The 12,656-nt window shown below is 49.4% G+C and overlaps 1 protein-coding gene across 7 annotated transcripts in view; it reads right to left on the bottom strand.

Annotated features, from left to right (window-relative positions):
• The window catches only part of CELF2 (CUGBP Elav-like family member 2), a 527,424-nt gene that overhangs the window by 42,367 nt on the left and 472,401 nt on the right, over nucleotides 1–12,656 (bottom strand). For all 7 annotated transcript variants that reach the window (XM_082648491.1, XM_082648492.1, XM_082648496.1 and 4 more), the window contains one exon: nucleotides 3,563–3,697. In XM_082648491.1, the coding sequence (XP_082504617.1) occupies nucleotides 3,563–3,697 (135 nt within the window). The remainder of the gene's footprint in view (nucleotides 1–3,562; nucleotides 3,698–12,656) is intronic.

Genomic DNA, 12,656 nt, shown 5'->3' with positions numbered 1-12,656 from the left:
TTTTTTAGTTACACTTAAGAAAAATAATTGAAACGTAGATTTAAATCGTTTCTGCTGCTACACTTCAGCATTCTAATCAAATACTCTCAGCTCTTATGCAAAGCATTCCTCAACAGAGAAGAGAAAAACCACTCTCCCTGACACCTCCGTTGGCAGAATTTCCAGAAGGGCTGGACACCATGTTAAGGGCAGAGGGAAGGACGCTTGGCCGAAAGAAAATGCATCTCAGGACACATTTTCCCTTTCATTCAGGTCTCGGGAAGAAGCTGAAAATGGTCAGACATGTTTCAAGTTCCTTAAATATTCTGGCTCTCTTCTTAGGCTCCTGAGCGCCCTGCACTTTAAGAAGGTCACTATGTATTTGTGCTCCTGACCATACTGGATGGAAGGGATCCATGTACATGGACCTTCTCTCTCACCCCTCACCCTTCACCTCTCACCTCTCCCTCCGCCCCCGCTCAGCACCACGCCTTCCACGTGAGGCTGTGATCGTGCCAGGCCTCCTCCTGCCTCACAGCCTGTGCTTGCTCTGTCCTCTGCCTGGACACCCTTTCTCTGGATTATCTACGTGCTTCCTTCACTTTCCTCAGGTTTCTGCTCAAATGCCACCTTTCCAGAGGGGGCAAGGCTTCTTCAACCCTTTGCACTCCCTCCATCTTATTCTGCCCGGTCTCTCTGCTCACAGCGCTTGCCTGGCACACACGACTGTGCATTGTCCGAGTCCCCCTAACAGACGGGGAGACTCCCGGGGGTGGGGAGTGTACATATCCTTTCACTGCTGGGTCCCCAGCACCCAGGCCAGCACCTAAGGCTATCCAGACGCTCAAAGCACTAACTGTCAATTGTAATATCGACACTGATCAGCTGGCAGACACTTTTGCACCTGGCTTCTTAAACCCACGTGCCTTCTTAAAGGAGAACAAGACGTTCGAGTTATCAATTCTGATTCTCCGGAATGTCCTGGGCACATATATATGCCCAGATATCACAAAGGAAGAATGTATTTTCGTAAAGTCGAATGAACCTTGCCAAGCAAACAACAGGCCACATACCCTTAACCCAAATGTCCATCACGAGAATGGTCACTTCTGGAACAGCAGAATAATTTCAGTGTTAACTACAATAGTAATCTCTTTAAGGGCTGATGGGCCAAACGGTGGACTCTGGCTCCTCGCCATATAAGGAAAAGTCTTCACAGAAAAAAGAGTTTTCTTTTTTTTCCACCTTGTTACCAACCATGTGGTGAGTTTCTGCTGATTACTCTAAATGCAAGGGAGTCAAGGCTGAAAGCCAAGGTTGGAAACATTACAGTCATTGACTTTTGCCAAAATAAAGTCAATATTGCTTTCTCTTTAAAAAAAAGAAAAAAGCCAATCTTCTTCCTTTTCATATGAACAATTAAGAAAGCATTCAGATTTTGAGGGATGTTTAGTTGTTTCACTCCAAACAAAATATAGTTAAAAATACCAGCTGCTGACTGAAGATCCATGTATAAATGTATAAAATGCATGTACAATGCTCTGTGCTGTTTTTAAATTTTTATTGGAGTAGAGTTGATTTACAATGTTGTGTTAGTTTCAGGTGTACGGAGTCTGTGCTGGTTTAATGTCATCTTTTCACAGTCCTCACAGCGAGAGGATAATTCTCATTTAAAAAACTTTTCAAGCTGATTTCTAAAACAGATACATTAGCGAGATCAAATATTTAATTTGTTTTTAAGAAAAAAAATCACTATTATTTTCATAAGCGGGAATATACCATGTCAAAAATGTGTATGTCTTAAAAAGGATTTAAATAACCAGTTTATGTTTTGCATTAGAGTTATAACTTAATCTCTTGAAAAAAACAACGAAGCTGATGTCTCAGGAATATTATCTGTTGCATGAAATGAGGCCCACATGTAGTCACGGTACGTTTTTGAAGACATTTCAAGAATGAAGGCAACGTCCCATGTGCTGTTGCTTTGAGATGAGGTGGAGGATACAACTTCCAGCCTCTCCTAAACATCTCTTAGGTTCCTCCCTCAAAACTGTACTCAGAAGGAAATGTGTTAGAAACACACTGTTTTGTAAACACATCAAGGGCTACGGCAGCTTCACTGCTCCCTGAACTTGGAAGCCAGGTGCTGTAGCCTTCCTTCTCCATTTTTCGGAAAGAAATCTCCACACTATGACATAAGAGCGTGCTGGACAGTTAGCTCATCTCTTGGGAGCAGCCGATAGAGGGCCCTGGGGATTCCAGTTAGGAGGGGGCTTGTACGTTGTTCAGGCCAGCTCCTCCACGTACCAGAGGAGAAGGTGAGATCTCCACCAAGGCCCAGAAAACACAGAGAGGAAGGCAAGCCAGCAAAACGCTTCTCAAAAAACAAATCCCGGTGTCTAAGCAACCACATTAGGTCTGGCTCCTATGAAAAAGAAAACGGCATCTGCCTTTGAATAAGGCAACAGAATTTCTAAGGTGGGGGGGGGGAGAAAAAAAACACTTTAAATGACACGGCCCAGAATGGGACCACAAAGGAACAACAAAGATGGTCCCCTCTAGGCCACGGTGTTGAAAATCAAATGTAAAGGATGGAGCTGGTGTGAAATATCATGACGAAGATGATTCGGGATTTTGAGATTTAACAGAGAATTCTTAAATTGCTAAACCAAAACCAAAAACACAACAACAAAAAAAAACAGGAGAAAAGAGCATTCCTGAGAGACTTCCTCATCTTGGGGAAACCTCATGAGGACTGAAGCGACAGCACATTTTTCAAACAACATGAACGTGCGAGAATCAATACCAGGGTAGACTCCCTCGCAAAACCTTTTTTCTCATTTTATCCTTGGAGGATAAAAACACACAAGCTCAAACTTTGTTTCTTTAAAAGATACATGCACCCCTATGTTCACAGCAGCACTATTTACAATAGCCAAGACATGGAAACAACCTAAATGTCCATCAACAGAGGAATGGATAAAGAAGAGGTGGTGAACACTACTCAGCCATAAAAAAGAACGAAATAATGCCATTTGCAGCAACATGGATGGACCTAGACATTATCTATCATACTAAGTGAAGTAAGTCAGAAAGAGACAAATATGCATGATATCACCTATATGTAGAATCTAAAATATGACACAAATGAACCTATCTATGAAACAGACTCACAGATATAGAGAACAGACTTGTGGTTGCCAATGGAGGAGCTGGGGAGGAATGGACTGGGAGTTTGGGATTAGCAAATGCAAACTATTATATACAGAATGGATAAGCAACAAGGTCCTCCTACTGGACAGCACAGGCAACTACATTCAATAGCCTGGGATAAACCATAATGGCAAAGAATATAAAAAAGAATGTATATATGTGTATAACTGAGTCACTTTGCTGTACAGCAGACATTAACACTGTAAATTAACTATACTTCAACAACAAAAAAATAAATTAAGAACAGGCAAACAAAAAAGGAAATTAAAGAGGTAATTAAGTCTGGTGTCCGGCTCGGTCTGAACGCGTCCACCCTGCACTTGGCACTGACCCCTGTGTCCTGTCTCCCAGAGGCAGGATGACCCCTTACCGGGACTGGTGAGGGCTCCTAGGGCGCTGCTCGTGGTGGAGAGAGGATTTGCATTGGTGGTAGTGGCTGAGGTCTGGGCTGCGGCTGCAGCCGCCGCCAGCGTTGCCAGGTTCTGTAACTGTAAAGCATTCATGCCTGCGGGGTGGGGGAAGAGAGAGGCAACGTCAGCAATAGGCCCACTTCACCCGTTTCCAAAAAGAGAAGGCAGGGGACATGGGCAGAGAGCTCCGGGATGGCACACTCGCCCCAGCTGCCCTGGGGACTCGTGTGTCACAACGCAGCCTGTGCCAACCCAGCACCCTCTTCCTAACGCCTCCTTCCAGGCTGCACAGGTCATCCTACAAGATAAGCAACAGGTTTCTGCGTGGACCATGGACAGCAGGGCCTTCCACCTCGTGGCTGTCAAGAAACTGTGAGATCCGGGCTTGGACAGCTGGAGTTTCAGGGGAAACTCTCCATCCCTAAACTCGACAGGTACACGTATGAGGTATTACAGAAGAAATGATGTTTTATTGCTCTGAAGCTGCACTGATTCAGTTTCCTGGCTCTATTAGCTGTGTGACTCTGCACAAAGTTCTTAACCTCTCTGTTTCCTGAGTCAGTGGTGACAGTTACTGTACCTTCCCTCACGTGGTGGTTGTGCAGATTAAATAACTCGATGAATGAAAATTACCCAGCATAATAACTGGCATGATGTAAGCCCCCAATAAATGTTAGCAACTATTGTTGCTGTTACTATTATTATCGACCCTGAACTTCTCTCTCCAGGTTTATTTTGAATGTGAACTTGAAATCGCGTCCATGGCAGGAACTCAAATAATATTTGCTGAATCAAAGAATGAAAAAAGGTGGCGGTGCCGTGATATCTTTATTTGTAAAATGTTTGTGTCTGCATCTTAAACGTGTTTGTATCTGAAAGAGAGCTACTTTTTAGCTAGAATGAATCGAGGGCTAACGAAAATTAAGAAGTGAATGGCAGAGAGAAGGAAACTCAGCTGAGAGGTCTGGGGCTGATCCGTCACGGGGGTGCTGGCAGGCCCTGGGGGGCTCGGGCCTGAAGCCTGTGCCGTGTACACTTTTAGTATCTTTTCTCCCCCTCCTTCTGTTTCTCAATACACAGGTTCTCTGCACAAAGTCTTCTTCCGTGATTCCCTTTACCCCCACGTACATTCGAGAAGCAGGAAACCATGGTCCTCTCCTCATCCAGAGGAATTTTACACAGAAAGATACGGGAGTGAAGTCATCGGCTTAATTTTACCTTCTTCTTATGTCTCAAATCCGGGTACTCCACGCACGGCTGCTGAGCAAATATAACCTCTATAACCGGAGACAGTGGTCTGACAACAGTGCTGGGTGGGGACGGCGGGGGGGATGGAGGGGCAAGAGAATGTTCTAGCAACACAGCTGCGAAGCCCCCGGCCACCATGTGGAGCCCTGTCTCAGCTTGGCTCAGAGCTCGGCTGCCAGGCTCACTTACCGTGCTCCTCCGTCCTGGCTGCTTCAGTCAGGACTTATTTCTACTCAGAAAAGAGTTCCCCAAGTCCATGCTGCAAAACGGGTCCTCATTTTGCTCAAAATGATACTCTGCCTTCTTGCAGGAGGTACCCAGTCCTGTGGCTTACGGTAAAAGCCAGCATTTGTTTCTCAAACCCACGTAGTTCCTGGGGATGCTTGAGAAGCAGGACAAAGCACTGGGGGCATCCTGTGAACGTGACCCCGCTCCATCGAGCAGGGGACGCTGGGAACAAAGCTCTCTCCTCCCCTCAGATCAGGGGTCAGACACGGTGGTTCTGATGAGACCTTGGGAGTGGAAAAAGCCCAGGGCCTATTTTTCAGGTTTGCTTGAGGAAAACGGAGCTGGGGGAACAGGGCTTGAGTGCAGACCCCATCAGACACTCCCTCTCCCGCCCCTACCCTGGGGGTGGCCCCTGAAAGCAGCTGAACACACTCATGCTGGCAAGACCAGGGGCCGTGCTTGGGGTGATGCTGCTGGGTGGGGGTGTGGGGGGGGAGTGTGTGTGTGTGTGTGTGTGTGTGTGTGTGTGTGTGTGTGTGCGCGCGGTGCACCAGCACGGACCGGCCTGGCTGCCACGGCCCCTCTAATGTGCTAAGGACGTAACGCAGTCGACCAGACACCGTCACCAACAGACGGCTGTGCAGACGAGAGGAGGGTTTAGCACCGACATTGAAGTCTGCACATCTGGCAATGGGTAGATCAGCCGAGCACCCTCCTCGGCCTGGGCTGGAGGGTCCCCCAGGGCACCTGCTCTGGCCTGCCTGGCAGAGCCACGGCCCGATTCTGGGGCTGGAAGGAGCTCAGCCCGCTCATCTGGGTCAGAGCCTCACGGACCCTCCAGAGGCTGAGGCACGTTCCCGCGGAGGGGGACTGAGTGTCTAACGCGCACTTTCTGCATGTTACCTGTAAACTCCCCCATCGCTGTTCCGAACTCCTGCTGCGTTCACCACCTCCTCCTTTCACATCGTTTGTACGTATTGCTGACCTTCACCACTAGATACTAAGTTCCCTGAGGACAAAGATGCCTTATTCGCTTTCAAGTCCACACACACACACACACACACACACACACACACACACACACACACACACACACACACACACACACACACACACACACACACACACACACACACACGGCTACCTTCACTCATAGTAGGTGATGGGTGGATCCATGGAAGATGAATGAACAGGGCAACACACAGCATGAAATGTTCCCACGCTGCTGTAAAGAGCACTGTTGGGGCTTCCCTGGTGGCGCAGTGGTTAAGAATCCGCCTGCCAATGCAGGGGACGTGGGTTTGAGCCCTGGTCTGGGAAGATTCCACATGCTGTGGAGCGACAAAGCCCGTGTGCCACAACTACTGAAGCCTGCATGCCTAGAGCCCGTGCTCCACAACAAGAGAAGCCACCGCACTAAGAAGCCCATGCACCGCAATGAAGAGTAGCCCCTACTACCAGCAACTAGAGAAAGCCTGCACGCAGCAACGAAGACCCAACACAGCCAAAAATAAAATAAATAAATTTATTAAAAAAAAAGAAAAAAAAAAGAGCGCTGTCTACAGACCCAAACAAGGTTTTTCTCTGTTCTTAGTTCTTTAGTATCTACAACAGCTTCAAATATTGACTGTTTCCCTCAACCGTTAATTAATCCCTTCTACAAATACTTATTAGGACCGTGTGTTTTCCTCATCTCACCCACGACACTCAGTGCTGTCCCGGAGTCCTGCCGACCACACTCGGGCTCTCTGTCCCGCCGTCCTCTCCCTGTGTGCCCGCTTCCACCCCTCACCCCCGAGGGGCTGCCCCGCTCAGCCCCTCCCCGCCTCCACTGCCAAGGCCGGGCTCTGGGGTGCCACACCGGGCAGGGCCAACTCTGTCCAACCACCGCACTGCACTGAGGGGGAGAAAACAGACCAAAGGAAGCAGAGATGAAGCTGGGAAGGAGAGGCCGTGGTGACCCCAGCATCTGAAGGAATGGGGGGCACGGGAGGGAGGGGGAGCGTTAGATGGAGAGAAGCAGCAGGAGGACCCACAGGTGCCGCCCGGCCAGCCAACCGTTACCACATGGCCGCGACAGGCCAGAGCCGGGGCCCGCACCCAGAATTAAGTGGGGAAAACAAGACATTCCCCGCCCCAGGAGGCTGCTGGAGATCAGAACGGAGGGGAATCAGGGACTGGGGACAATCCAGTCCGTTTCTGGAAACAGGCCTGGATCCAGAAGCTCATTCTCATGCGTCTTTGGTGTTTGTTTTTTATTTTTAACATCTTATTGGGGTATAATCGCTTTACAATGGTGTGTTAGTTTCTGCCTTATAAGCAAGTGAGTCAGCTGTACATATACATATATCCCCATATCCCCTCCCTCTTGTGTCTCTGGTCTGACAGGGATGAGAAGAGGACAGGGGAGCGCCGGGCGGCTGCAGAGCTGAAGAGGCCGGGCCATCCGCCTAGTCTGTCCCTTCGTGGCCCTCCATGCGGGCTCCGGGAGGCCCCCCTCCTCTCCTCCTCACTTTTCTGGGTGCAGTCCTGTTCCCAGCCCCGACCCTGACATTCCTCCCTTTGACCTGTCCTGTGTTCCTCGGGCCTGGAAGGCACAGCTCCCCCTGCTGGTGACAACAGTGACAAGGACCCCGTTTACTGGAGGCAGCACGGGCTCCGCCTCCAGGACATCTGAGCTCCAGTCGGGCTCGGCCTCCCCTCTGCCAGCCTCCCTGGCCTCGAGCCCATTAACTGTCTGCCTCTTGGATTTCTTGGCTGTGAAGTAGGTGTAAAACTGAACGGACCTCGAGGGTAAAGAGAGTAAATGCTTCGTACACTTGAAGCTAAAGAACAACTCCCAGGGCAGAGCAGACTCTTATCAGCTGGATAATAATCACGACAGTATCACCCCCCAGTAATGAGGATAATGGCACCAAAGACAAAGCACGTGCCAGACACACTAACCACGCTTAGTTAGCATTTGTAACAACTCTCGCAGTCCCACGTGCCACAGAGAACATGGGAGGTCAGAGCCCTGGGGACAGGAGGCTGGTTCTCGGTCCCGCCCTGCCCCCCGAGCCTCCCCACGCCTGTGCCTTTGTCCCTCTTGGTTCCCACCTGGGAAGTGGGGGGGGGCATGGGGAGGCAGCGAGAGGAGGGAAGGGGTGACACACACAGGGCTTCACAGGAAAGGGGCCGGGACATGAGATGTAAACGTCCACCAGCTCCTGACACCTGCCCATCATGGCCTTGCTCCTTCTGACGAAATCTCAGCAGAGAACGGCTGTGGGTGAGGGATGCTGCCTGGCATGAGCACGCGTGGGTCCTGGTTAGCAGGAGCCCAGGGTGCAAGGATGTGTGTACAATGGTGCCCCTGCTTGGCTTCCGGGCACCTGAGCCCCAGAGGGCCCGGAACTGAACCTGTGATCTGCGTCAGCAGCTAAGAACCCAGCTAACCAGGCACTAGATCTTGTCTTGAACTCAATCAACCCTTCAGTTTCTTACCCTCATTTCCTCTCCCCTCCATGCTCAGAATCGAGACATTACAGACCCCGGCCCACACATCCTCGGGGAACGGTGGGCCGCACCCTCTTCTGAACACTGAGCGGGTCACGTGGCAGCTTCCCTCCTGCTTGTCACTTAGCTCAGGGGCTCTTCCCTGGAGCTCTCCCCTGATGAGGTGTGTGTGTGTGTGTGTGTGTGTGTGTGTGTGTGTGTGTGTGTGTGTGTGTGTGTGTGTGTGTGTGTGTGTGTGTGTGTGTGTGTGTGTGTGTGTGTGTGTGTGTGTGTGTGTGTGTGTGTGTGTGTGTGTGTCTGTGTGTGTCTGTGTGTGTCTGTGTGTGTGTGTGTGTGTCTCTGAGCTCCCTGAAGTTTTACGAAAAAGCATGTGTATGATGCATGCACTTTTCTGGCAGCAGATCCTAAGAAGCTGGAGGACTTCCAACGCCTCTAGATAGCCTAAAAGTGATGCATGTGAGTCCTGGTAGAAAACCATCGAACAAAGAGGCCTGGGGTTGGTGGTGGCGACAAGAGGAATGGAGAAGAGATCAGAGCTCGGGAGTGATGGCGCAGAGAATGCAGAAAAAGGATGAAAGAAGATGGCTCTTTCTCCCCCTCAGAACCAAGATGTATACACAGTCAAGCCAACGAAAGAAAACAAAACCAACTAGAGATTCTCCAAGAACATGTCAGCTGGTGGCTGACACCAGGGCAGGTCCCATGCCAAGGCTGGAGCTAGGAAACTGGGGGGCAGCACGCACGCGGGGACTCGACAGGTGCGCCTGCCCACCTCCTGTGGGTCTTGCTGCGCCTGGACGTGGGCCATGGGGCCACAGAGGCACCTGTTCCCTGCACGGTGTCCTTCTGTCCGGCCAGGTGGAGGCCCGAAGCCCATTCTCTAGTCCATCCCCCCAGAAAGAAACCGTCCCAGGGAGGACACCCCTGCACCACTCCCGGGCCTTCTAAGCACTGCTAACATCGGCACATCACAGGGGTGCATCTGGGGTTCCGTGAGAGCCTGGGCAATTTTCGTGGAGCTGGACTCTTCACCGACAGCAGCGCACGTCCTCCGTGACGGATGCTTTGTCTCTTCCCACCCCGGATGTTCCCAGAGCCAGAGGCTCCTCACCTGTAGCGTGGACATCTCCCCTCCCCTCCCCTCCCCTCTCATTTAGGGAAGGGGCTTGGGGGCCACGCTGCTGCTGGGAAAGGCGTCTGTCCCACGCTGGGAAAGCAGCTCGGAAGCTTCGTGGGGACACACCCCAAGCTTCATCCGCTACCTCCTCAACTGTACCAGGCTCTCCGGGTACCCACAACACCCTCTCTCCAGACCTCCAGCTGCTGCAGACTCAGCCCCTGGACGGCCAGAGTTACCCACCAGGGCCCGGCCAGTCCTGGGCCCCCCAGGCTGTCTGAAAGGGGGTGTCTGCCTCTGCTGACTTTGAATTCACATTTCTGGTTGTTTCTTCGTCTGTTTCTGTTGTGAGCACACCCTGTCCTGTCATCCTCCTCTGTTCCTTCCACAGCGCCTCTGCTTTTCCAGTGGCCACCAGCCCATCTCATCACGGCTCCTCCCACGCGAGGATCCTGAAAGGGCACCGGACGGGAGGCGTGGGGTGTGTGTGGGTGTGTGATGCTGATTCTGGTTTGGCAAATAGCTCTTCTCTGAGAAGAAAACCACCCCCATTTAACCTCACAAAGCACGCTGCTCGGATGGGCACCCGTCAAACCAGGGGCAACAATCTGGGTGACGAGAAATGCAAAACACTTAAACGAGTTTTAGGAAATCCAACAGTGTGCCGAGATCGAGAGGGCTAAAAAAAAAAAAAAAAAAAATTGGGGGAATACAGGGCTTCAACTTTTCACTCATTACTCGGGAAAAGAAAACCCTTCTCCAAACGAAGAAATTATGTACCAAACAGATGCACATTATGCCTACTTGAAACTTACGATTAAAAAAAAATTATTTATAAGGAGAAGAGCATGAAAATTTAATTTAATGTTCACCTTAGGTAATTCTGTCTTATTGTTCGGAGCAATTACCATAAATCTGCATTTCAATGAGCGAGAACAGATGTCAGTTGTTACAAGCGCTTGCCAATCAGGTCTGTTAAAAAGTGACAGATGGGGGTGGTAATGGCACATTCTCAGAAGGCCTGTTAGCACTTTTCGCAGGAAGTGTGGGTTGAGGAGGCTGCTTGGCTGTGGGAAGAACTCGGGGTCTTCGTGGGTCCAGTTTGCACACCTCCCAAGTGTGTCCCTGACGTGAGGTTCTCAGCCTCCGATGCAGTTTTTGCTGAAGTCTTCTTCCCTCTTCGCTCGTCACAGACATTCCAAGCCCGCCTTTGCTGGGAGGGGATCTCCAACAGGTAAAGTAGTTGCGATGTTGTTGTTCTGGGAAAATATTTGCCCTCTATGATTTCACTGTGACTTTGGAAACTTAGGCCAGATATTCTGGAAGCGAATTACTACCAGCTTTCCTGAATATCAGAAGTCTAAGGGAAGCAGTTTTCCCTTGTTTATCACAAGATGCTCTTCTTTGGCCATCGCTTCTTAATCTCTGTAATCTCTTACTAACAACCCCTCACCCTTGAAAAATACTTCCCCTGACAAAAAACAACCCCCTTAATAAATTTGGAATGTTGTCCAGAGCGAAGGGAGGAGGTGTTCCCGGGGCTGACCCACAACTGCTGCTTTTTGAGCAGTTTGGGGCTTCTCCTGCATTGTTTATCGATGGCTCAGAGTCGTTTGTTATTTGGCCTCTTCAACCCTTTGTGCAGACCAGTCACCCAGGCTCATGCTGACAGAACATACCTGGATCTGTGGAGACGCGGAGCGCTGTGTGACCATCTCGGGGGCCAAAGGGAGCTCGGGGTTTGGATCGGTTTGTAACGTGGATCTGCCATTGATTAGCTTAGTGACTCTGGGCAAGTTTGTTAATTAACTTCTCTCTGCCTCAGTTGTCCCACCTGTAAAACGGGATGCTAACGGTCCCTATCTCATAAAGCGTGATGATATTTGGGAATTCTGTATCCTAACGCACAGAATACCATTTCCTGGTCCTTGGGCTCACAGAACTTATTCGAACTTTTTGTACTTCAGTTTTCCCAACTGTTACGTAGTAACAAGTAGTGGTTTTATCCTTGGCTGTGCTGTGAGGATAAACCCCATGATTATTTCAAGAAGCTCTGTGAAAAGCAAACTTGTGCAATACTGCCCTTGTTTTGCTAACACGATGCTTTTTTGAGATGACAGTTGTCATAAATAAGTGGAAAACCGGAAAGCCACTTTCCCCTTAATTCCTTCTTCTTCAGGAAAAATCCAGACCCTTGGCCTGAACACAGACCCCACGTTTTTGAGATTTCAGAAATTCATGGAATACCACAGTTGAGTGAGAAATGGACACATTTTTATCAGAAGTTATGAGAGGGAAAGTGAAATCAATCGACTTGAAGAATGCACATAAATGCGGTCAGCTTATAAAAATTTTATCCTTACTAATCTATTTTCTGCTTTTTAAATTTCAGATATAGTAAAGGTTCCCTTTTATAAAATTATAAAACATGCCTGAAGTTATTTTCAGTTTGAAAGGAAAATGGTGTTGTTTTTTTTTGAAAAAAGAAGTATAGTTGATGTCTCATTCAATTTTATTGATGTAAGTACTTAGGAACTTGTCTCCTCCTAATTTTTTTTTCTGTTTTTTTCCAGCTTTCTTTTATTTTCTCCTCAAACGGAAAATGTTTACTCATTCAAATGAGACATTTTAGACTCTAGTGAGACACCTCAATTTCCTGAAGGACAGACCATTCTGTTCTGAGAGCTGTTCACAGCACAGTGCTCGTTTTCCGAAATGATATTTCACTCTTTGGTGATGGTGCTCTCAGCTGCAGTACTCGAATTTTCCACATGGAGTTTATTCTCTGGCCCTGGAGGACATGAACGTGGCATCTGCATCGTGGAGGTGCCCGCTCTCTCTGCCACAATCTCACTCAATTTACCAGCATCGTAAACCCAGGGGTGCTTTGGGATGAGCCACCTCGCGGGCTCCTTCATGTTGCTTCCACCGTGTATGTCAATACCACGGGCTGTGTGACACGT

The sequence above is a fragment of the Grampus griseus genome (assembly GCF_964374135.1).
Source record: "Grampus griseus genome assembly, chromosome: 2".
NCBI lineage: Eukaryota > Metazoa > Chordata > Mammalia > Artiodactyla > Delphinidae > Grampus > Grampus griseus.
This window is presented reverse-complemented; position numbering and strand designations above follow the sequence as displayed.